The following is a 27,449-nucleotide window of genomic DNA, read 5'->3' on the forward strand; positions in this document are numbered from 1 at the left end:
ATGTATGGCAGTGGAGGGGACGTTGAAGTAAGATGTTTAATGAGCGTAGCTTTGCCTTTCAATAGGGACTTCAGTTTTTTGTTGAACTGGGTGTTGACAGTGTTGAGAGGATTAGTTATAAGTTTAGAATATGTTGTGGTATCACATAAGAGGTCATTCATTTTAGAGATATAGTCATCTTTGTTTAAGATCACTACTGTGTTGGCTTTATCTGCTTTAGTGACATGTAGATCCTTATTTTTCTTAAGGGCTTGGATTGCTTTGGTGAATCTTTCTGGACAGTTTGGAACACAAGGCTTGGACATAGATGCATACACGACACCTTTACACATGTTCACTTCTTCACTTGTCAAATTACTGAATTTCTCCAAATTGCAAAATGCTCTGGCTATGTCAACACTGTCGACTCCCTTGTTAGAACCATCAAAACTTAAACCATAGCCGAGGGCACACAAGGTATCATTGTCTAGTTGTTTCGAGGAGAGATTCACTACACAGTTGTTATTGGCATCCTTAGTCCAATCACTATTTCTAATAAGGAGTGCCTCTTATGTGATACCACAACATATTCTAAACTTATAAATAATCCTCTCAACACTGTCAACACCCAGTTCAACAAAAAACTGAAGTCCCTATTGAGAGGCAAAGCTACGCTCATTAAACATCAAAGAATCACAAATGAAATACCAACTTTATAAACTAGTCTAAATGGTTAGTTTCTTTTACTAACTTCTAGTTGGCAACATTTCTAACTCCGTTTATCATGAGAAATAATATGGATCTGGTTGATAAACTCTACAATTTATACATTAATCATGATTTAAACTGCCGTTGATGTAACGCTCTTACAAAAAGTCCCAAGAAGGATGATTTACTAGGAGTTCCTCATAGATTCCTGGATAACATTTCAATGCCTGTCTCGAAAGACGACTTCATCGAACTATCAAACTATGTATTATGAACAGTAAATTCCTGAATTCAATGGGGAATAGTTAAGCAACAAAAAATTTGGTATGGCAATGGGTAATCCACTCTCACCTGTATTAAGCAAATTTAGGATAGTGGAATTTTGAAAAGTAAAACCATATAATATTTACCACCCCTAGCAGTCTGCTTTAGATATACATATGTATTATGTTCCACAAGTAATGAGGACCTAAAAGCTTTCCTGCCACAACTTAACAACTTAGCCCCCTCGATCAAATTCACTGTGGAATTAGAGCAAGACTGTAAATTGCCATTCCTAGACTGTCTGATACACAGAATAGGTAACACTTTTAAGTTCAGTATTTATAGAAAACCAACTAATGTGTGTTCATACATTCATTATTATTCTGCCCACCATAATAAAGTCAAACAGTCAGTATTTTCAACAATGTTTTTACGTGCCTTGAGAATTTGCAGTCCGGAATTCATCGATGAGGAATACAAATATATATATAATATTGGCTCAAACCTTAAATACCCTAGATCTTTCATAGACAAATGCTTAAACATTACTAAGAAAACTTTTTATAGAACTGACCCCAAGCCCACCCATGACCATAAGAATATCTTAATATTACCATTTCACAAAAATTTCTCACACATTCCTGCACAGCTAAAAACCTGGAACGTCAATGTGGCATTTAAAAACTCATGCACTGTTAAACAAATGTTAATCAAGAACTCCCCAACAACACAATTGGTTGCATTTATAAAGTTCCTTGCAAGGAATGTAATATGTTTTACTTAGGCCAGACAGGTAAAGATCTTGCAACTAGAATTAAACAACACAAATACAGTGTTAGGACAGGCCAGGAATCCAATGCTCTGTTTGTTCATTTGAGGGATAACAAGCATTGCATTGACTGGGATAATGCCTCCTCAATATTACCATGTAAGTCAATTGACAGTAGGAACATCATAGAATCTAGTCTTATTAAACATACCGAAGCATTCAACATGAATTTGAGTAACGGCATGTACAAGCTGGACAATTTTGTAATTAAGAAGATTTGTGATCAGGTGAGAAGGCCGGGTCACTTGACCATCTGACCTGACCACCAACCGTTGTGTGCTATTTAAAGATTAGTAGGGTCATTACCTAATACCTGACCATTGTGGACCTGGTCTCACCCTCCTCTGTATATATACACCTTGATTTGTATTACTCTCTCTAGTCTGTACTCACCCCTGAAGATGTGAATTACACGAAAGCGCTTGGGAACTTCGTGTTTTCTTCTTTCCTTGTGGTTATCAGCATATACCTAGATCACGCGCACCTACAGTGATTTACTTGCATATATATATATATATATATATATATATATATATATATATATATATATATATATATATATATATATATATATATATATATATATATATATATATATATATCTATATAAGAATACGTATATTTTATAATACCCTTAAAGGTAAAATGAAGATATATTTTTGTGGCACTTGAAGAACTTTATTGTCTGGGCGACGACAAGTCAAAGAACAAAATAATTTTTCTTTGTGATGAAAATTTGGACAAGTCTGGTGAGAATTACTTGAAGTAAGTTTTAGTGATGTGGTGTCATGTGAGGGTCGTGATGAAGCACCGGCCAGCTGTGTGGCAGTAAATATCCCTCCTCTCTAACTCTCACGATTGTCTAATATTTCTCAGACATCAAACTAAATTTACAATATCAAACCACTGTATATCGAAATACAACCGGAATATATTTCAAGAGGAAGGCAAGATTTTTGCAAACCGTGTGTAAAAAAAAAAATGAAATTCTTAGTCAGTCAAAGTCATTGCTGGAAAACAAACTCTGAAAATAAACTTGTGATTAAAGAAAAAAATAATAAAGTAACCGAAGAAAAGGTAACTCTGGAGAGAAGTGGCTATTGCTCTTCTTGCACACACATCTTCCTCCTGCTGGGTGTGGCGGCTGTCATTCAAGGCGGGTAAGTACTACCGCCACCATCAATGTTCGTCCATCATCAGCTTAAAATAGTTTGTCTCTGTCATTGTCAAGAGTTTTCTGCCTACTGAGCGCCACAGACTTCCTGTTGTCAATTAACTGTTTTCTTTATCTCTGAGTGTTTTCTTAAGTCATGGGATCTAGTCGAAGCTCTCGTTGGTTCTCTCTCATATCTGTAACTTTTCTCCCCATAGCGTCTCTTTCTTTGGTCTGAGATTTCATCCATTCTTGTGTTTTACTCTTTCTACGTCTTTTACTTACCATACAGTGCAAACTTTACATGAAAATTTTCTTAGAAACTTGGAGCGTCTGTGCCATTTTTGTGCTTCGGCAGCTATGCCTTAACCCACACAAAAACTTTTCTTTATATATATATATATATATATATATATATATATATATATTAATTAATTTTACCTTACCTTACCTTTACTGAGGCTGGGAGTAAGGGAAGAGTCACCAGTATGGCATTTCACGACCGACTCCCCAAAATATGAGAACATCAACAACAACTCGGCTCACATTCTCGGAGACGATCATGACCCGGACCAAGACAGTGGTCAAGCTCACCCCGGGAAAGGGGCGGTAAAACCCCGAATTACTGCTTTACGCTGTCGGATGATCCTGACAATGGTGACGTATAAAAGAAGTTTACGAGCTAGAAGAAGATGCCAAGGAGATAAATCAATTATGATACTGAAGGACTAAGTGAAGTTAGTTGAAAACAAGAAGATAAGAAGATAAGAACATAAGAATGGAGGAAACTGCAGCGGGCCTATTGGCCCATACTGGGCAGTCCCGTTTACACCCAACCCCTATTGCTCATATGAGCATCCAACCTATGTTTGAAGCAATTCAGCGTATTCGAGTTAATGATGATATTTGGTAATTTGTTCCATTCATCCACTACTCTGTTTCCAAACCAGTGTTTACCTATATCACGCCTAAATCTAAATTTGTCTAATTTAAAACCATTGTTACGAGTTCGCTCCTGGTTGGATAGTTTCAGTACCTTTGTAATGTCCCCTTTGTTTAGCCCTGCCTTCCACTTATACACCTCTATCAGGTCGCCCCTCGCTCTACGTCTCTCAAGGGAGTGCAAATTAAGATGCTTTAACCTGTCTCTAAACTCAAGGTTCCTAATGCCTGGGATTAGTCTTGTCATTCTCCTCTCAATTCTTTCCAAGGATTCTATATAAATTCTGTAATACGGTGACCAGAACTGAACTGCGTAATCCAGGTGTGGTCTCACAAGAGCAAGATACAGTTTTAGGATGACCTCGCTAGTCTTGTAACTAACACTCCATTGTATGAACCCAAGTACTTTATTAGCCTTGTTACGAGCAAAAACACATTGTTTACTTGGCTTAAGGTTCCTACTTATCATTACTCCTAAATCTCTCTCGCAGTCGGATTTCTCTATGGCATCGTTGTTCATCTGGTATCTGGTTTCCCTGTTTACATCTCCTATACTGAGTACTTTACATTTGTCGACGTTGAATTTCATCTGCCATTTTTCAGACCATTCGAAAAATTTGTTTAGATCTTCCTGTGTGTGTGTGTTTCGTCATCTCACTCACCGTGGCTGTAGAAAGGAAGATGTCACTTACGTATATCACTTGAAAGTATTTGTACGCTGACAAAATTTAGCTCGGAAAAGTTTGCTAAAAGTATAAATAAAGAAGACTTACTGGTGCTGAGGGCAACGGTGATTTGTGGTGCCTTAAGATGTGGACGAGAGATGGATATTTTTACCAGCATTAACTATTTTTTGGGGTAATAATGAAAACTTGTCCTTATAATGGCAACTTATGCTAATAATGGCACCTCGTGTTAATAATGACAACTTGTGCTAATAATGGCAACTTGTGTTAATAATGGCACCTCGTGTTAATAATGGCACCTCGTGTTAATAATGACAAACCGTGTTAATAATGACAGCTTGTGCTAATAATGGCAATTTGTGTTAATAATGACAACCCGTGCTAATTATGGCAGCTTGTGCTGATAATAACAACCTGTGTTGTGTGGACAGAAAGTTGTTATTTAAAAAAACAAATTAACACAGATAAACAAATACCATTGTCAGCTTTATAACCATTGTCTCCTTGCTAGAGACTGGAGGTATACGGAGCTGGATGTTTTGCTCCTGTGGTCCAGTACGGGCAGGTGGAGCCAAGCCGTCAAAACAAAACAATATCCCCAATGGTTCTGATGTCTGCAAATAGACATAGTCTTAACTGTTTTTTCTGTGTTTTGGTTATTTATTGCTGTCAAGAAGTACCGAGATTGGGTGTTGCCCTGTCACCGGTGTAACGTTTCCCCTGCTGTCAAGACGGGTCGGTGTATTGGACATTCTGAGAATCTTTTAGCTATGAATCAGTGCGATAGATAAATAACCTATTGGATTGTAGCTAAGAATTATTTATGAGGCGTTATTTCTTAAACCATCTTGACGGTATCGTTTCCATAAAACGATTTTTAAAAGTGTTACTACTGCTACCCCTCTAATGGTCTCTGAAGGATTCTGCTATTTCCCCTCAGTTGGTTTTTAAAGGCACCACAGCAGACTCTAGGCGTCATTAAAGGTGTAGGTGCTAGGTAGGTCCTAAGCCACCAGGCCCACGCCACCAAAACTACGTAAATATCAGAGTAATCCCCAGGGCGCCCGGATTACTGTACCTGTCAACCAGGTGGTGTAGATTTGTCGTGTAACGTCGCGAGGAAGATGTCTGGAGGTCTTCTATAATATCAGGCTCTTGTGGTTTACGTTTTGTGCTTATTTTCACCCGGATCAACTTGGTGTAAGATTTTTAGCTGATTTCTATTTTTTTAAGTTAATTTGGAAATGAATTGAAAGATTAGAGTTATTCATATATCTTGTTCTTAGCTTACATTTAAAATACATTTTGTCTGAGAGACTATAGTTATTTTTTACTCGGTATTTATAAATTTGTTATTCAATGAGCATTTCGGTTTTCGAGTCGCTCAATCAGTGAACCGTCCTCATATCTCTGAGTGTTGGCGACCACAGTCCTCCACTCTTAACGTTTTCGGGTTGTTTTTACCAATCCTCCGAGATTTTTAATCCCTCTGGGGGCTCAAATTTTAATATAATTCTTCCATCCCTGTCTCTGCTTTCCTTCCTACCCTCAACTTTGCCCATTAATATTTCTGCTATTATCCCATCATTCCTGACCAAGGTATTTCATTTTACTTTCTCGAAGATTTTCAAGTATCTTGAATTTTTTTACTAATCTAAGTATTTCTTCGTTTGTTTTCCTGTCAGTGTAGCTTATTCTTAACATTCGCCTAGAACACCACATGTCAAAGGCCTCCATAACCTCTGTCTAGTGTCTGCTGAAAATGTCCACGCTTCTGACCCATACATCAATCCTTTGCCAAATAAAGCCTTTCAGCAATATTTTCCTAAAATTTAAATTTAATGGTTCTTTTTATCAAATCTTTAAGATTATTAAATTCCGTTTTAGCTTGATCTATTTTTTTCTTCGCACATCTTCCATCTCGGGTAATAAACATAATTTTCCACTTGTTTAAGTTCCCTGTTACCTACCATAATTGTAATTTTTATTTCAGGATTTACTTTCAATTTGGAAACAACCATTACATTCGTTTTTACAGCTTTATCATATTCTTTACCCCTTTTCCACTAACCTGTTAGCCGGTGTTTGTAATGCCTTTTCACTATCTGTGATAAAAGCAGTATCATCTGCCTTGTGTTAATTTGATATTTCTTTACCATTATTAGTTAAAACTTCTCTTAATAAGAATTTTGAATGTTATATAATGTTGGTGATAGAAAACAACCTTGTCATACTCCCTGTCTAACTTTGAATCAATTTTTAAGTTCATTATTTACTCATACTGCAGTCGTCTGATGCCAGTGAAGATTTTTCTTTGAATTTTACTATTAAATTCTTTAATGCTTATTTTTGTCCAATTCTTGTATATATTTTTTCCCTATCGAAAGCGTTTTTAAAATCAACAAAGTATATATATTCGTATAAATCTTTTTGGACCTCTAAAGCCCTCTCATTCAAAATTCTCAAACTAAATATACTGTAGCTTTTCCAGTTTTCCCTATTTAAATCAAATTTGATCTTCAAATAAATCGCTGTCTGTTAAGAATTTTATTCTGTTAAAAATTATGTTTAATATAAAATTTGCAGGCATGACTTAAGTTAATATTTCTAAACTGTGTGCACTTTAAGGCCAATGGATTTTTTGGGATATGATAGGAATATTTATATTTCTAAATCCCAGGAAAGGTCTCCTTTGAAGTATACGAGTATAGAGTTACATATTTTAGTCAAACGTTTTGATCTCATTCGTGTTCATTTATTTTATAAAATCTCCTGGAAGCTGATCAACCCCACAAGCTTTGTAAGATTTAATTTTGATTACAGCTGCATCTACTTCCCTTTCTACATACTGTTCCAATTTCCTTTTTACTGGTGACGTTTCGTATTACATCTAATTATTCTAATTTATCGTCATTTATAAAATATTATTGGTTATAATCCTAAATGTAAACTATTTGTTGATAATTTTATTGCTGTTAATGTGTGTTTCAGTATTTTAACTGCCAGAGTCATAAAGCATCGATAAAGTCTTACTTACAACTCCACAGAACATCATTTTATAATTAAGAGACATTGCCACTTTACACCTTAGCAAGAGTACTGTCTTTATTTATGTTTTCTCTGCACTAACAATAAACATCCACCTTGATACAGGATTGAAAGTCATAGAAACTAATAATAAGCTGTATAATAACACATAATGGTCAATAATAACTTTGGTTAAAACACAACATAAAAAGTAAAATATCCTGTGTTCGGTTCTTAGTAATATTTACAATAATGGTGAGTTCTCGTCCCCTAGTTAATTATGGGAAGCAGATGCGCGTTGACTAAAGGCCTCGGCTGCTGAGTGCTGACGTGAGGTTCCACAAATATGAAAATAAGCCGCATGTTACTGAGGATGTTTGTGTTGTTTTTCTTTAAATATATTTCTGTTATTTAACAACTAAAGTCCTTCATCACGTATTCTTAGTTTTCGCATGACAACACACACTCCCATAATGCAACGTGATCCTCTGGTCGCCTCCATGTTGTACAACAACACGCCATACTCGACGCGACTATTTACTGCTGCAGCTTCGTTTACAACAAATTACAATGTTATCCAGTAAGAAACCAGGCGGTGGTGATAAGGAAAACACACGGGGATATATTGATTCGTTAGACACTTCGTCACGGACAAATTATTTGGAGAAATTGAAACTGTGCGTCCACTTTACGCATTAGTCTTTAATGGGAACCCTGTCGAAGGCTTTGATAAAATCGAGGTAAACCACGTCATTATCGTGTCCGTCATCCACTGATTCGAAAACAGTTGAAAAGAATGATAATCGATTTGCTAGACATGAACACCAACTTGATCAATTTGTGTTTCTCGAGGCGATTTCCAATAGAGTTTGAAATTATTGCTTCCAGCAATTTGCCTACAATTGATGTTAAACTAATTGGACGGTAAATAGAGGATAGTGATCTCTCTCCCTTCTTGAAAATCGGTATCGCATTCGCTATCCTCTACGATTCTGGTACTACACCCTGTTTTAATGACATGTTAAACAAATTTGCTATGGGCATACTAAGTTCTTCCTTACATTTCTTTAGTACTCTGGCAAATATCTCACCGGGACCTGGTGACTTGTAGTAGTTGAATGAGGGTGCGCCCAAGTATGTAGACTTGCTAGTGATAGATTTGTTTTATTAGGCTTTAACTTGTCTATTTGCTTACTAACATCGTTACTAGTCACTACTGTCTCGCTTATTCTAGTGTCTTCACTATCTCTGTATATACTGTATTCGATGCTTCGGGTATCATGTTTAAAATTTCGGTGGTGAAAACAGTTGACAAATTTCTGTTCAGATTATTGCTCATTTCTTCGTCGTTATCAGTTAGCTCGCCGGTGTCTGACTGTATTGGTCCAATCTTTTCTCGTGTTTTAGTTAGATACATTTGAAAGAATCCCTTGGGTTTAACTTCGCCTCCCTTGCTACCTTCAGTTCATTATTTCTTTGCTTTTCTTATCTAGGTCTTAACCCTACTGGCCAATACCTTCTAATAATCTCGGAGGTAAATATCACCACGATTTATTCTCCCACCTATAGCCTTCCTTTGTCCAATAATATTCTTTAAATAAATATTTATCCATTTGGGGTCATTGTTATTTAATCTGAGTTTTCTGTAGGGTATATTCTGCCTTTGTGCATTAAGCTCATACACTACGTCAGTTCACGCCTTAGACAACCACTAAGCTCATACACTACGTCAGTTCATACACTAGACAACAACTAAGCTCATACACTACGTCAGTTCATACACTAGACAACCACTAAGCTCATACACTACGTCAATTCATACACTAGACAACCACTAAGCTCATACACTACGTCAGTTCATACACTAGACAACCACTAAGCTCATACACTACGTCAGTTCATACACTAGACAACCACTAAGCTCATACACTACGTCAGTTCACGCACTAGGTAACATCTAAGCTCATACACTACGTCAGTTCATACACTAGACAACCACTAAGCTCATACACAACGTCAGTTCATACACTAGACAACAACTACCAATAAACACTGATAACTGTTGTGTAAATTAATGATTACAATAGTTTAAACTTAACGTCATCAGGAGTGAAGCACTGTATCCACCCAGCCACCGCTGCCCCCTTGGTCATTAAGGCCTATTAAAACTTAACACTACACAATCCCTGTTGGCTGTTTTATGTTGCAGCTGCCGCTGTTGTTCTCTGGTGATAACTAAACATTACCAGATGCTGTTGACCGAATGACGAGTTTCTCTGTTTTAATTTGTTCTTCATTAGTTTTACCCAACACTGTTATCAAACATTATGCACAGCTCGAGTGTTGTGCTTATATATTTCTGTACCTCAACATGTAAGGATTTTAAGTACAAATACATTTTAATTCAGATCCCCTAATGGTTCGCTCTTTCATTTTTTTACCTTAAACTAAACACCATGACGCTAACCTAACCTAACCTAACCTAGCTTCTCCAGGTATCGTAAGGCTGTTTAATCTCCAGGTGAAAAAAGATGGTAATAAACTTCAGGTAAAATATGCTTGGACTAATGTAAACGTGAAATACACTGGGGCTAATCTTGAGGTGACATAACCTAGATGTTAATCTTCAGATGATCTTATATTCATTGATATTTTTTCTTTTCAGGTATGTTAACAAGGTTATCACGGCAGTTATTATTGAGAGGGAATCTTCAGGTGTCAGGTAAATATATATAAGTTGTATGTATGTTGCGGCTGGTAAGAGGTAGACTAGACCTCTTAGCTCCACAATTACTACCCGTGGCCTCGTATCTCCTCTAGTAATTCTCGTGGCCTCGTATCTCCACTTGCAAATCTAGTGGCCTCGTATCTCCTCTAGTAATTCTCGTGGCCTCGTATCTCATCTAGTAATTCTCGTGGCCTCGTATCTCCACTAGTACTGCTCGTGGCCTCGTATCTCCACTTGCAAATCTAGTGGCCTCGTATCTCCTCTAGTAATTCTCGTGGCCTCATGTCCTCCTCTAGTAATTCTCGGCCTCGTATCTCCTCTCTAGTAATTCTCGTGGCCTCGTATCTCCTCTAGTAATTCTCGTAGCCTCAATATCTCTGTCTGTAAGTTCCTCGTGGCCTCGTATCTCCACTTACTAAGTCTGTGGCCTCCGTATCTCCCTCTAGTAATTCTCGAGGCCTCATTGTCTTCCCTCCTAGTATTCTCGTGGCCTCGTATCTCATCTAGTAATTCTCGTGGCCTCGTATCTCCTCTAGTAATTCTCGTGGCCTCATGTCTCTGTAGTAATTCTCTGTGGCTCAGCCATCCTCTCTAAGTAATTCTCGTGGCCTCTCGTATGTCTCCCTCTAGTAATTCTCGCGGCCTCGTATCTCCTCCTAGTAATTCTCTCGTGCCCTCGTACTCCTCTAGTAATTCTCGTGGCCTCATTATCTCATCTAGTAATTCTCGTGGCCTCGTATCTCCACTTGCAAATCTAGTGGCCTCGTATCTCCTCTAGTAATTCTCGTGGCCTCGTATCTCCTCTAGTAATTCTCGTGGCCTCGTATCTCCTCTAGTAATTCTCGTGGCCTCGTATCTCCTCTAGTAATTCTCGTGCCCTCGTATCTCCTCTAGTAATTCTCGTGGCCTCGTATCTCCTCTAGTAATTCTCGTGGCCTCGTATCTCCTCTAGTAATTCTCGTGGCCTCGTATCTCCACTTGCAAATCTAGTGGCCTCGTAGCCCCACTAGTAATGCTCGAGGTCTCGTAGCCCCACTAGTAATGCTCGAGGTCTCGTAGCTCCACTAGTAATGCTCGTGACCTCGTCGCTCCACTAGTAATGCTCGAGGTCTCGTAGCTCCACTAGTGATGCTCATGGCCTCGTAGCTCCACTAGTGATGCTCATGGTCTCGTAGCTCCACTAGTGATGCTCATGGCCTCGTAGCTCCACTTGTGATGCTCATGGCCTCGTAGCTCCACTAGTGATGCTCATGGTCTCGTAGCTCCACTAGTGATGCTCATGGTCTCGTAGCTCCACTAGTGATGCTCATGGCCTCGTAGCTCCACTAGTGATGCTCATGGTCTCGTAGCTCCACTAGTGATGCCATGGCTCCCAGCTCCACTAGTGATGCCTATGGTCTCGTAGCTCCACCAGTGATGCTCATGGTCCGTAGCTCCACCAGTGATGCTCATGCACCCGTAGCTCCACCTGGGTGATGCTCATGGCTTCTGTAGCTCCACCAGTGCCTATGGTCTCGTAGCTCCACTAGTGATGCTCATGGTTCCGTAGCTCCACTAGTGATGCTCATGGTCTCGTAGCTCCACTAGTGATGCCAAGTGGCCTGTAGCTCCACTCAGTGATGCTCATATGGCTTCGTAGCTCCACTAGTGATGCTCATGGTCTCGTAGCTCCACCAGTGATGCTCATGGTCTCAGCTCCACTAGTAACATACATGGCCTCCTCCCGATATCTTAAAGCCAGAGTTGCTATCTTGCAACCAATACAGTGGAAAAGAGGACGAGGGGGAAGAGCGGGAGAGAGAGAGAGGGGAGGGGGGACGAGGAGAGAGAGAGGGGAGGGGGGAAGGAGAAAGAGAGAGGGAGGGGAAGAGGGAGAGAGAGAGAGAAGGAGGGGGACGAGGGAGAGAGAGAGAGGGGAGGGGGAAGAGGGAGAGAGAGAGGGAGGGAAGAGGGAGAGAGAGAGGAGGGGACGAGGAGAGAGAAAGGGTGGGGAAAGAGGAGTAAGAGAAGGAGGGGAAGAGGGAGAGAGAGAGGGGAGGGGAAGGGAGAGAGAGAGAGAGAGGGAGGGGAGGGGAAGAGGAGAGAGAGAGGGGAGGGGGGACGAGTGAGAGAGAAAGGGAGGGGGGAAGAGGAGAGAGAGAGGGAGGGGGAAAAGAAAGAGAGAGAGAGAGAGTGGGGGGAGAAGAGTGAGAGAGAGGGGCAAGAGTGAGAAAGAGAGGGGGGAGGGAGAAAGAGAGGGAAGGGAAAGGGAGAAAGAGTGGGCGGGAAGGAGTGAAGGAGAGAGAGAGAGAGGAGGGAGGGAGGGAGGGACGCCACATACCTTCTGTAAACGGGTTGACACAAAGCAGCTGGAGACTCACAATGTTTATAATGCTTTTCACGTGTTCTCGTCCCCCTGCACTATGCCGCTGTGGCCCCCCTCTCTCACACACACAGGAGACACAACTATAAAAAGGTTATTCTAAATTACTTTCTTTTTACACTGTGAGATGAGCAAAAGCAGAAAGTGAGATTGAATGAATAAAAATTAATCTCTTGGAGGGAGCAAATTGTTAAAATTAGTTAACTGTTAAAGATCACATTACATCAGCAGGCCCTCTCCTCCCCCTTTCTCCAACAGTATCTCTCCCCCTGCCTCTCCCCACCCTCCCCGCCATCAGCACTCCTTCCCCTCACTGTCCCACTCTCCAGATCGCACCCCCACTTCACCATATCTCGTCCTTTTGTGTGTGTTTATATGAAACACTGGTCACGGTGAGGCCCAGATGGATGTAGGCACAATACTCATACATTTCAGCTGAGTCACTTTTAAGGTTTCCCCCCACTATGATATAGAGGTGCGGTGGCCGAGTGGATACGGCACTCGGCTCCTGTCTGAAGGGTCATTAATTCGATCTAGGAACACGCCCATTCGAGCCGTGTGTGAACGAGTACTTGATTTTAGTTGAGGAAATGAAGGCGGCGAGTGCAGTGTTTTGTGTGGGAGGGAGGAGGAGTGAAAGGGAAGGAGAGGGGAAGTGAGGTCTGGTCACTTAGCTTCAGTAGACCAGCTGCGCCGTGTTCAGTGATAACGTCCAACATCATTGACTCACCAACACCAAACACTTGCTTCTCTCAGGGTCAGTGAAACGCCCCTGAACATTTGACATTTGTGACTGGGAGTATTTAGTATCGACAACCCTGATTTTTCTCCTTGATTGGTTGACTCTGGTGAGGAGAGAGTATATGTTAATTAAAAATATATAATGTTGGCAGCATTTTTGCGATATAATACTAGGGCAGGGAAATGAGGTGAGACAACCTGTAGGACTCTCAGAGGATAACCCGCAGTGATAACCTCTGTGTGTTATGTTTAATTATTGTTTCCAGAGAACGGCAGGACAAGGGATGACCTGCAGCCATAATATAGATTATACACCGTAACAGTGAACACTTACTAGTCAACCCAGGGTGTCAGTCGCGTGGGCCTGGCACCACATATCACAGCCAGTATGAGATAGTCGACCCAGGGTGTCAGTCGCGTGGTCCTGGCACCACATATCACAACCAGTATGAGATAGTCGACCCAGGGTGTCAGTCGCGTGGGCCTGGCACCACATATCACAGCCAGTATGAGATAGTCAACCCAGGGTGTCAGTCACGTGGGCCTGGCACCACATATCACAGCCAGTATGAGGTAGTCGACCCAGGGTGTCAGTAAAGTGGTCCTGGCACCACATATCACAACCAGTATGAGATAGTCAACCCAGGGTGTCAGTCACGTGGGCCTGGCACCACATATCACAGCCAGTATGAGAGGTAGTCGACCCAGGGTGTCCAGTAAAGTGATCCTGTACCACATATCACAGCCAGTATGAGGTAGTCGGCCCAGGGGTGTCGATAAGCGTGGGCCTGGCACCACATATCAATGATATGAGTAGTCGACCCAGGGTGTCGATCATTGATCTATCAGGATGATCAGTCATTAGTAAATGATGTATCTGTCAGTATCAGGGTTGATCGATGTGATCCATATATCCGGTATGAGATGAAGGAAGATCGACCCGGGGTGGTCAGTCGCGTGGGCCTGGCACCACATATCGCAGCCAGTATGAGATAGTCGGCCAGGGTGTCAGTCACGTGGTCCTTGCACCACATATCCGCGACCAGTATGAGAGATAGTCGACCCGGGGTGTCAGTCACGTGGGCCTGGCACCACATATCATAACCAGTATGAGATAGTCGACCCGGTGTCAGTCGCGTGGGCCTGGCACCACATATTACAGCCAGTATGAGGTAGTCGACCCAGGGTGTCAGTCACGTGGGCCTGGCACCACATATCACAACCAGTATGAGATAGTCAACCCAGGGTGTCAGTCACGTGGGCCTGGCACCACATATCACAACCAGTATGAGATAGTCGACCCAGGGTGTCAGTCACGTGGGCCTGGCACCACATATCACAGCCAGTATGAGGTAGTCGACCCAGGGTGTCAGTCACGTGGGCCTGGCACCACATATCACAACCAGTATGAGATAGTCAACCCAGGGTGTCAGTCACGTGGGCCTGGCGTCATATATCACAAACTGGGAGAAATTGGACAAGTATATGCTGATGGTCTGAATATTTATGAACCAATTAAGCCTTTAGACAAGCCGGTAGAGGCTGTGGTTAAACTATTAGCACTGACATATCCCTCCCACAATACCTGCTCAATAAGAATTAGACCCAAGAGCAATAGACGACCACCTCACCACTACATCACTGTTCTCTCTTATGTATTTCACTAAACAAATGTTTTATCAATTATGACTGGTGTCATACAGTTGTGATCTACACGACAAGGATCCATTTTGTGCAAGAGTAACACACACTGTCATAAGGTTCTTTATGTATCTTTGAGAGCTTGTCAGCGTACCCTGTCCAGAAGAGCAGAACCTATTAGGTATTTATAGATATTAAACCATTGCTAACGAGAGAGTTACGTCAGTTTCCTATGATAATGATTGAACCATCTGATGATGATTGCGTAACTAACTTCTATTCTTCATGTCATCGTTCTCCCTAAAATCATGGCAGACGACAAAAAATGCTTAGACCTGTAAACGAACATAAAGAGAATAAAGGGAAGACTGTCAAGAGCTGGCCATCACATAAAGCAGCCGAAGTCTTCGTTGTCACATGAAGACTACATCGCACTACACACACCAGGGTGCCATACGGGGTACCACCAGGGGCCACACCCCACTACGGAGCAGCACACCACCAGGGGGCCACACACCACTACGGCGTCACACACCAGCACGGGGCCACATACCGCTACGGGTCCACACACCACCACGAGTCTACACACCACCACAGGGCCACATATCACCACGGTAGCACGCACGACTACGGGGCCACATTACTACTACAAGTCCACTAACCACCACAGGCCCACACACTATCTCGGGGACGCAAACTACTACATGACAGCAAACTACTACAGGGCCGCGCACCAATGCAGGGCCACACACCACTACAGGACCACAAAAAACACGAGGCCATACACTACCACGGGGCCACACACCACCACCCTAGCCTAAAGTAATCTAGCCATAACTTAACCGTAACCTAACCCAATAAAGTTAAGCAGCTTATATTCTAGTCTGAAACCGTTAATAACACAGAGTATATTTTTGTGTGCGGAATGTGGAGTTAAAAATTTCTTGCAGGAGTTTGTGAAGGAAATCTTTGATGAGATAATATGAGAGGAGATTTTAGTCTCGGGTGTGTCTACGAAACGGAATCTGAAATTATAATTAGATTGTTGGTGAAGATGAGATGAATAATTGGACCACCACCTCTTATTTCACCTGATGATTATCCACCCAAACGGTACCTCAGGGGTTACATTAGGTTAGGTTAGCGCTGGCTTTAGTTAGGTTAGCGTTGGATTAGGTTAGGTTAGTTTAGGATAAGTTTGGGTAGGTTCCCGTTAGGTTAGTTTAGGTTCGGTCAGTTTAGGTGAGCGTTAGGTTAGGTCAGCGTTAGGTCAGGTTAAGAATAAGAAATTAACAATTACCAACGATGACATCTAACTAAATCATCTTTATAGGCACAACTCAGGCGCTTTTATAATTCATAGCTTGTTGTTGGTTAATTTCCATATCATTTTAGTGAGCACTACTAATTTGCATTGACCTTGAGGGAAGACTTCCCTCCATCATCTAAACACTGAGAAGTTTCTGGTGTATTATGTAAACGTAACTCACATGGATTATTTGTATAATGTTTGTATGCCTGCACTGTTTTGCACGTTGTTTGTATTCCAGCTCTGTCTCTGTATCGCGATCCTCGGGTACGATGAGAATCGAAATGAGCAAATACAGTATGTACAGACTCAGATGTACATGTATGTGTTGGGTTGGTACCCCTGACTATACATACTGTAGGCGTAATATCATTTAGCGTGCAATGGTGTTTGTCTTAGACTACTGAAATAATAATAAGCCTACTGTAATATTTGCTTCAAAATTAATGGTCACGTGATGTGTAGTATTTCCTTGATGGATGATTAACGATGTATTTGTGGCATACAACAGGAAAGGATTGCTTGAGATCGGAACAAAAGCGTTGACATTTTCCAACTACTATGTCCAGTAAACCGGCTGACTGAAATATTAATATATTATGTAGTATTTCTCCTCTACCTTATGGTCGCATCAAATTATTTCAGTCTTCTCTTTATGGATATTCTCGTGTATTTTCCTTTATTTTGAGGATCTTGAAATATGAAAATGATATTCTCGGTTCATGGGTTTCAATATGGATTCGACTTCTTTGCTACGCAATTGAAACAGAATTCATTCTCCATCAATTATCCAAACGAGATGGAAGACTGACGCAGAAACGAAACATCCAAGGTCGCTCGTATCTCTAACATAAGGGAGTATCTGGTAAAGAGAGCAAGCATACCAACACATCATCATATCCAGAGTATACAGTATACTGTATATATCATATAACAGAACATTTAATTCTATGTTCCAGAATGTAAATCATGGCAAAAATCCCGACACCTTTTTTGCTGGTATTATCTATTTAACTATCTTGTTCACACAGGCCTCGTTGTGGGTCAATATGACCTGTGCCCGTGTGGGCTATTCCCTATAAAAAACTGTAAAGCTTCTGCCTGCATAACAAGGTCAGCTTATTCCTGTTATGTTAAAAGTAATATAATTTTTATTTAAATTTACCGAGATGCATCATTGACATTTGCTAAACTTTAGTAAATTTTCTCTTAACATTTTTTTTTCACTTTCGTGTGGAAGTCAGTCGAGCCAAAGACGGGTCAGCGTGTTGTGCAGTCTTTGGTAAGTGAACTCGTGCACTTAAGAACAATGTAAACCTTTGTTTAAATAGTTGTCTGACCATGGCACCGTGAGTACTAACTCGCCGGGAAAACTTGGCGATAATTAAAAAATAACGCACAAAATCTAAAGTAGGAGAACAGACGTAGGAAGATGTAAAGTATGTTGGTGTGGCCAGCATGGCCGGGAGAGCAGGGCGGGTGAGGGGCCTCCTACAGGGTTAGGAGATGTTATTATAAGATCTAAGGAACTGATATGGTAGTGGTCAGGTTATTTCACAAGAAGAAGAGATGAACAGTAAGCCAAACAGATCCTCAACTGGAATACAAGTTATAAGAAAACACTGATTACCCGATTTTTTATTGAAATCTGGAAGCTCTCCATTATCAAGTGTGGCGGTCTTCGTATAACAGTAGATTCAAATGAACTTATGTATACAGGGTCATCGAAAAAGAAGACCCATGTTCTAAACTTGTGATTTTTTTTTTTATTATAATAATCTTGACCGCCATGGCAGGGCGGAAAACAAAGGCGTAGCAACAAGCGCTCAGTGATCTTATGAATAATAAATTTCGTAACTCTTATTCACAGAATCAGGATTTGAACACAGAAAATGACTCGGTAATGAAGTTTAGAATTGAAAGAAACTGACTCTAAAGTCTGATTTTAATCCAAATACTGTTGATATCACCTTTAAGGCGACTGCAGGAATAATAACACAACACAGCGTCCCAGGGCAGCATGTTGAGCCACCTGCTGTTACCTGGGTCATATAGCTGTCGTGGCCACCCAGGACGTGATAACCCATTAATGGTAGGAGGCGAATCAGGCGTGTAGGGTAATTGCTGTAATATTTTGACAGCGAAAAGAGGAAACAATTGGCGGTCAGCAAAAGACAACGGGAATGCACATTATGTCTCTACTTTTAGTTTTGGTTCACTTCAAGTAATGTCTGGATTACAACCATATTCAAATGTTTCGAGTTAGTTGAAAATTAATGATAAAAATGACAACGAAAGGATATAAAGTGTAGTGAACATTCTTACCCCCAAAATATTTACAAAATATCGATATTCTTAAATGTTTTGGTATTGGATTTGTACAGTTGTGGACAAAATTCCCTGATAGTTTTGACTATATCTGGCAATGTCTACTTTAGGGCCAAGTAAGTAAAGGAAATTATGGTTTTAATAACTATTTACATAATTTGTTTTATTGATCAGTGTATTTCTTCATGTTAAGACCATATGAAATGAAAGGCAGCGTTCCCCACCGATAACACAAGTCGATGCCAGCAATTACCATGTGTTCAAGGAATTTTTGGTTTCGGCTATACAATATTTGCTTGTATTGAATGTTTTATATCACAATATTCTCTGTTAGGAAAAAAAATCATAAATATTGAAACTAAATTTGATAAGAGTATTGAAGGGCCAATATTATTTCGGGGATCAAATCTTATTTTGTGTTTCTTTTAGCGTTAACGCTGTCAAAGGTTCAACTTTTCAATAACCTTTCGTTGTCCTGATTGTACCACGCGCTACGCCGTTCAAACGCGGGTTATGATATTTTTTAGGGAAAATACTGAAAGGAAAAATGATGTCCTGTGTCGTGCACGTAAATAGAAATAACAATTGGGGAGCCGGATGACGTAATCAATATAACACGTATTGTCAGTTAAACTGTCTGACGTTTCACTTTTTCCTCGTCACCCAACATTTTCCGTTTTGCATTTTTGACACCTGTTAAACACTACTGCTGTGTTGCTGTTTCTGCTGAGAGTATAAAGAATAGGTCGCGTTAATGATATCTGAGAAGCATAGCATCAGAGTTGTTAGACGTTAGAGGTTATTTGAAGCTAATTGTGGAGAGAATATCAACATTAGAGTTGAGAAACTGATGTCGCTCAAACCTTTAATACCCTAGATCTTTCATAGACAAATGCCTAAACATTACTAAGAAAACTTTTTGTAGAACTGATCCCAAGCCCACCCATGACCATAAGAATTTCTTAATATTACCATTTCACAAAAATTTCTCACACATTCCTTCGCAACTAAAAACCTGGAACGTCAATGTGGCATTTAAAAACTCATGCACTGTTAAACAAATGTTAATCAAGAACTCCCCCAACAACACAATTGGTTGCATTTATAAAGTTCCTTGCAAGGAATGTAATATGTTTTACTTAGGCCAGACGGTAAAGATCTTGCAACTAGAATTAAACAACACAAATACAGTGTTAGGACAGGCCAGGAATCCAATGCTCTGTTTGTTCATTTGAGGGATAACAAGCATTGCATTGACTGGGATAATGCCTCCTCAATATTACCATGTAATTCAATTGATAGTAGGAACATCATAGAATCTAGTCTTACTAAACATACCGAAGCATTCAACATGAATTTGAGTAACGGCATGTACAAGCTGGACAATTTTGTAATTAAGAAGATTTGTGACCAGGTGAGAAGGCCGGGTCACCTGACCATCTGACCTGACCACCAACCGTTGTGTGCTATTTAAAGATTAGTAGGGTCATTACCTAATACCTGACCATTGTGGACCTGGTCTCACCCTCCTCTGTATATATACACCTTGATTTGTATTACTCTCTCTAGTCTGTACTCACCCCTGAAGATGTGAATTACACGAAAGCGCTTGGGAACTTCGTGTTTTCTTCTTTCCTTGTGGTTATCAGCATATACCTTCACGCGCACCTACATTTAGCATATATATATATATATATATATATATATATATATATATATATATATATATATATATATATATATATATATATATATATATATATATATATATATACTGACGCAATTTCCTCTCCTTGTGGAAAACGTATACAATATATATAGCAGGGTCAATATAGAGACCTTGATATATAGGTTGAACATCAATACCAGCATATGGATAAACAGCAATATAATTATGTGGTAACATTTCGACATCTCTTGACATCATCACACCCAGAAACATGAAATAAAATACGATAGCATCAATGTAAATTATTTATTATTATAAATAAGATTAGAAACACTAATGGGTTCATTACAATAAGAACCTTATGATAAAAAGAATGATAATTATAAACAGTAAAACATTGAATATTGAATTGCTAAAATGTAATACATATAACAATACTAAACAAAATCCGAGAAAGTTGCAGAAGTTTAGAACTCAATACCAAAGATAGATACACAAAGACTAGTGACTATGTTATATACCAGCAAGAACATTAATTACCCTTTGAAACAAATTACAGCAGTAGATGAGTCAATGACTTAACGCACTGAGTACATTGACTTAATCTTTAGATTATGTCATCGAAGTCAAGATTTTAAATCATCGTACTCACTGGGGTAAGTCATCGTACCGAGTAGGTTAAGTCAATGTAATCGGTAGGTTATGTTATCGTACTCGGTAAGTTAAGCTGGTTTTCATCCTATTCGGCAGATTAAAACATTGCATTCAAGGGGTTAACTCAATGTACTCAGTGGGCTGGCATCGTACATTGACATAGTACTCAGAGGAGTAAGCCATTGTAATCAAGCTAATAACCTCTCTGGGAATTATTGCTGAAGCGGAAACTTACCTAATCCAAGTAAATTAAATCATGATCCGGTAATGGTGGCGGACTGGAGCTGTCTGGTCACTGAGAGACATTCACATGTACCAAACTTTCCTCCCTAATATATATATTATTGGGCATCTATGTAACTAGGGATGTAAAGTAAGCCCTAAAATGCAAACTTGGGATTTCATGTAATCCCTAAAGTCGTCTAAAAGTATATGTTATCGATGCAACTGCAAGCTAACCTAGATTTGGTTTTCATAAAATTCCTCGTTTGCATCATATTATTAAAAAACAAATCTCTTGACACACTTGGAATTCCTCAACACCTGATCTATATAACTCATTCCTCCTCCTCCTTTAAATACAACAATCAACACAGCGTCTTGAGTCAATCAGTCACAAGGTGTTTTGTAACGTCACTAGACACGTCCTCCTACTGGTGCTGTGAGTCGTGCTAGACGGGGGTGGACAGACGAAGCGCTCGATACTATTGCTGGTCATATACACCACACCAAGCGACCAGCCACCAGTCCACCACACAATAAACTTATCTTCCCTAAACCAATATCCTGGAGGTTCTATCAGCACCAGTGCACCACATCTTCCCCCACAAACACACTTAAACTCTCTGTCTCTCTCTCATATATAACATGAAGATCATGCACACTCAGGCTCTCAAGGTTAGGTTAGGTTAGATTTTGGGACTGGGTGGCTAATCTGAACCCCTTGTGTATGGGGGGAGGGGGTTGTCTGTACTGAATATAATCGTCTGTTGTTAGTCAAATAAAATATTAAAAGTGCCTTTCCGTAGTGAAGGGGTTAAGGTGAAATTAACTGGTTGCGTAAACCTTCAGGTGATCCATCAGATCATCAAAGCGGTGGTGTTTCAAACGAAAATATCGCCGAAATATGCTGTTTACATTAAAAGATTTTGTCTTCACGTAAAGTCGTTTCTCTTGTTGTCCGGTGTTTCATCATCTTTTGTTTAGTTTTCACACAAGGAGAATAACCCGCGTCCTGTGATCAAACCGCTTATTTTTGTTAATCCCCCTGTTTCTGTACTGTGTTTTCATCTGCTCCTTCATTCTTATATCAGTAAGTGTCATGTCATTAGCTATTTACTGGTATAGATGGAAGGAGCGTCGTTCACTCTTATACAGCTATTGTAATCTTGTAGAGTGCGTCATGAGGGGGATGTTCCCCAGAGCCAGACCAAAAATAGCAGATAGGAAGTCTTGTCAGAATTGTCACATGTTCTCTCTCTCTCTCTCTCTCTCTCTCTCTCTCTCTCTCTCTCTCTCTCTCTCTCTCAGGTGAAGACATACACCGTGAATGAAATACAAAATTTGTCAATATTCTAACTTGCGGTTCTCGTTGTGGAACACTGTCATCATCACTTAACACATATGAGAACGAAACATGACAACAAAATATGATCCCTTACGAACCGCTCGATGGAGCGAGGGTTCTAATCGTGACGGCCTTGATACGTGCGGGGGTTCTAGTCACGACGGCCGTGGTACGAGCGAGGGTTCTAGTCACGACGGCCTCGATACGTGCGGGGGTTTTAGTCACGACGGCCTTGGTACGAGCGAGGGTTCTAGTCACGACGGCCTTGGTACGAGCGAGGGTTCTAGTCACGACGGCCTTGATACGAGCGAGGGCTCTAGTCGATACGAGCGAGGGGAACTGAGAGACTATTGGTATTTCTGTCTCGGCATTTATTGTGTCACATGCTCCAGCCGAAGTGATTGATTGAAATGATTGGTTTCACTTTTCTTTAGTTTTACGTAATTTTTTTTTACAGTTATCATGGCAATGTATTTTTAAAACTCGTTTCTGAACCAAGATCTTAGTAATCGAGTAAGTCAAATTAAGTAGGCTTATGTGTACAATGAGAGACAAAACTATTTTCCTAGTTTTGGATAAATGTATCACGACTACTCGAGCCTTCCGACACGCTCTTTGGGAAACTTTTACACTGCAGGAGAGGACTGACTCTGAGTTTCCATCTGCATAATTTGAATGTACTGAGAATTGTACTAATATATTTAAAATATATATAATTTACCGCATTTACTGCTTTGGGATGTTTCGAACCCTATTATGCTTCATGTTCCGTGGAGGGTTTCTCGCCTCAGATGAATCATGCTACTCAGTCAGGCACACCAACTGTTCATATGTAGTCGAGGTAAATCTTGATATGTTTTGCCAGCTTAAAAAAAAAATCAGGCAAAACTGGAAAGATAGTTTTGCCTCTTATTGCATTATATACTGTATAGTACAGGAACATTAGTGTACAGTAGACACCTGGACAAAATTAACAAAGCTGAAAGTATCAGGAAAGCTTCCCTATATTATACCTTGATACATACCAAAAGTCTCCCCCCCCCTGCTGCTTCATGGTGAAAACATCATAGAAACCTAGTAGCCAAATTTAGTGTAAGGTTGGAAGCATCCCTGGTGAGTGAGATCTGATGTCCATGATTCCAGTCAGAGATGAAGATCATGCTTAAGAAATATCGGGATAAAATAATTCACACAACTTTTGTAATATTTTGAACAAAATTTAATAAGTTTACAAAACTTGTCAATATTGTTTCACACAACTCAGTAAAAGAAGAGGTGGGTTTAGACGGTTATAGTTCACTTCAGAAGACTATAGAAGAAGCGCATTGTAATATTCTAACTTGTGGTTCTCTCGGGCAAAAAAAATGACGTTAATAGAAACAACCGACGTGCTAATCAAGAAACAGTTTCAATAATGTACATGTTTTAATTTTGCGTATAAGTGACATTATCTAATGTTTTCATGCAACTTCCGATTTATTGCTGAAACGGTTTATAATGAATGTGTCATTAACTATGAAAAATACTCGTTGGCAATAACAGTATGAATAATATAATCTTAGGTCTGGATCCCAAGTTATGAATCACCCTGCGGCAATGTCACATATTTCTTAATAACATTAATACATTGATACTAATTAAGTTATATGCAATAAATGTATATATAGGCAATCTCCGATCATTATCTTAAATAATTAGGCATTTAAAGCAACTCTTTTCCATACAGTGTTACCAGATTACCTGGCTCGTATCATACACGTAGGGTTGGAGCGAACTTACGCTGTTGACTGTATAGCTCCATTTACGTCATTTGTGTATTTTCGTCGTGTGGCTGATATATTTATTAATAAACCAGTAATATTTATTATTATTATTACATACACAACACAAGCGCATGGTAGCCTGACGTACTGAGGTTACAATTTTACGTCACCAGCGCAGCATAAAACAATCCCTGCAACCTAAAACACGAGTGGTGAGTTTCTGCAATATACTGTGGGTGACGTGAACCATTTAGCATCCGACTAATTATATTAACCGTTTTAACAATATGGTCCGGTAGGCCAATTAGTGTTGTAGATGATGTTGGGGGTTCAGTTAAGTTAGGTTAGGTAAGAATATGTTAGGATATGTAAAGGTAGCTTAGATTAGGTTGGTTAGGTTAGGTTTGGTTAGGTTAGGTTGTCTTATGCTAAATAAGTTGGGGGGTAGTGTTCCTTTAATCCTTGTTTTGTATCGCTTCTATCACTGTTTATCCTCATCATACTCCTGCCACTGTAGTATAAGTTCTAGTCTTGTTAGAGTATTCTTCTTGCTGTCCGCCCTACTGTCTATCTGATGTTGGCAGCGTTAAACTGGTCGAGGAAAGGTCGTGAGAAGTGAGGGGAGATCTTGAGTGGTGAGGGAAATATCTGAAAGGTGAGGGGGGGGGAATAATGGGAGGTGGGTGAGGAGAAATCGTAACACGTGACGGGAAGTCTGGGAGGAGAGTGTAATAATAATAATAATAATAATAATAATTAACGGTTTATTGAAAAAGAGCTTGGCAGCCAGAAGGCTGAAAATCACAGTTACATATTTGGGGAATGGGTTACGTTACAAATAATATACAAGTAACATAAATACAAATAAGATATATAATAACTAGATGGGGAAAAGCTCAAACTACAGTTCATTTCAACATAGTGTGAGGCAGTGTTTACTGGGAGTGAATACACTGATTTATTACAAGTTATTGATAATCTTTACAATGGTTGGGACTGGGCTGTTCTTATAGCGATCAGTTCGTGCACGTATGGGCTGGATGCGGTTGTGGTGTCGAACAGCAATTCTCGGACAAGGGATCTCAGGTGGTAGTAGGAGCCGGTGTCGGGGATGGTGTAGAAGCTTCTTACCAAATTTGCAGATGAGGTCGTGGTGATGGTCAGTGAGAGTCGAAAGGGTCAGTGTGTTGAGCGCTTCTTGATATGTGGAGTAGGAAGGGGAGAGAATAATCTTGCATCTTTTGCACTTTTTCTAGGCGTTTACGTTGTGTGGCATTTAGGGAGGAAGACCAGGTGGGAGGCACATAAATTGACGGGAAGTATGAATCTGTTGTGTAAACACTGAGGGGCTCGTGTGCAGGAACACCGAGGGACTTGAGTCGGCGTAGGAGGTGGAGACGGAAACTGGAGGATTTGATAACTTCACTGACGTGTGGTTTCTAATTTAGTTTGTTGTCTATGTTGACGCCGAGGAGCTTCGTGGAATCTAAAACCTGGAGTGTGTTCAGACCTAGAGTAATGGAAGGAGGTGGGACAATGTCGGAGGAGAGGTTGATGTGCTATATGGTCTTGGTATGGTTGATGGTGACATAGTTTGTTGTTGGCCCAGTTTTTGGGAGACTGTTTCAATAAATCTCAGAAGGGCAAATGGTTGGGGAGCAGAATTGTTGGCGCTGATCCCAATGGTGAATCGTCGACATATTTCCAGCGAAAACAGGGGGGTTTCTCTTAGGGCATCATTGATGAGCATAAGGAAGCAGTGGTCCCATCTTGGTGCCAGCAGAGGGACGCCACAGGTGAGTGACTGAAAATTAGAACAGCCCACCTCAGGCGTACAGCGTGTCGGTCACTGAGGAAGTCTGTAAGCCGCCTGTCTGGGCTATCGGCGGTCAACTAAACTTTGTTGATGATTATATTGTGGTCGACTAGGTCGAACGCTTTAGTGAAATCAATGAAGGCGACAGCTGCAGACGTTTTTCGTTTCTCGAGATGGCGGTATATGTAATCGAGAAAGCTGACAAGACAGTGAGTGGTGGAGGAAGTTTTCATGTTGCCAAATTGCTGAGGGTCTACGACTCCTGCAATATCAGCATAAGCCCAGTCGAACACAAAACTTTCACAGATTAGGCTGGGTATTGGGGTGATTGCAATAGGTCGTAGCTGATTTAAGGATTGTGGGCTGGTTGACTTGGGCACTGGTGACACATAAGAGGTCTTCCAGTCAGCTGGGCATCTGGCTTGACTGAGAGAAGCATTGATGATGGAGCAGAGGGGTTTAGCAAGCTCCGGGGAGAACTCCTTGAAGAGTTTCATTGGTAAGTCAATGGGGGTGGTAGAGCGTTTTAATTTTAGTTTGTCCAGGCGTTTTGCTACGTCAAATTCTTCTACTAAGTCAGTGGGAAGGGGGGCTGGTAGGTAAGCAGGGAGAGTGGTTGTGTCAAGCCGTGGGAGCGTCTGGCATATAGTAGCGAAATGGTTATTTGTTTGCTCAGCTGCGTCAACATTAGTGAGATGGCTCAGGAAGGGGAGGGGGTGTGTCTTATTGTTTAGTCCACAGAGTTCTTTAAGCTTACCATACCATTGACTGATGTTGGTCTGCTTCAGGTGTTGTAATTTGGTCGGGTAGTGGGACTTCTTTGCAGTGCGTATTTCGCGGATGACTCGGTTGCGAAGTGACCTGTAGCGGATGTGGTCATTGAGATGAAAGGCTCTGTCTCTCTGTCGCATAAGTCTTTTGATCCGAGGTGTGATCCAGGGCAAGTCAGCTGGGTGGGATCTGACGGACTTCTCGGGGAAGAAGTGGTGGTGAGCTTCCGTGGTGGTGTTGGTATAATTTATCCATTTGGTTTCCACGTCATCCACGCTAAGTACTTCAGTCCAGGGATGGTGAACTATCCACTGCCCGAAGAGGCGTACTGCAGAGTCAGTAATCGGCCTGTAGGTCTTGATGTAGGGTCTCTGTACTTGAGTGGGAGTGGCAGCTGGGGACCAGAGCACTGATAAGTGTGTGCTACACCCGATAGGAGGCATTGGTTGAGGTGGTTGGTACTGGTCCGCTAAGTCAGTTAAGATAAGGTCAAGGGTATTTTGACCGTGTGT

General features: G+C 40.7%; 1 protein-coding gene across 4 annotated transcripts in view; it reads left to right on the top strand.

Moving 5' to 3' along the window:
* The window catches only part of LOC121859166 (glycine receptor subunit alpha-2-like), a 259,881-nt gene that overhangs the window by 3,017 nt on the left and 229,415 nt on the right, over positions 1-27,449 (top strand). For 2 of the 4 annotated variants that reach the window (XM_042355913.1, XM_042355914.1), the window contains exon 2: positions 2,421-2,940. In XM_042355913.1, coding sequence (XP_042211847.1) covers positions 2,762-2,940 — 179 coding nt within the window. In that variant the 5' untranslated portion in view covers positions 2,421-2,761. The remainder of the gene's footprint in view (positions 1-2,420; positions 2,941-27,449) is intronic. The other 2 variants (XM_042355915.1, XM_042355916.1) reach the window with 1 other exon arrangement.

The sequence above is a fragment of the Homarus americanus genome, unplaced genomic scaffold, assembly GCF_018991925.1.
Source record: "Homarus americanus isolate GMGI-L3 unplaced genomic scaffold, GMGI_Hamer_2.0 scaffold50924, whole genome shotgun sequence".
In the NCBI taxonomy this organism is placed as follows: Eukaryota; Metazoa; Arthropoda; class Malacostraca; order Decapoda; family Nephropidae; genus Homarus; species Homarus americanus.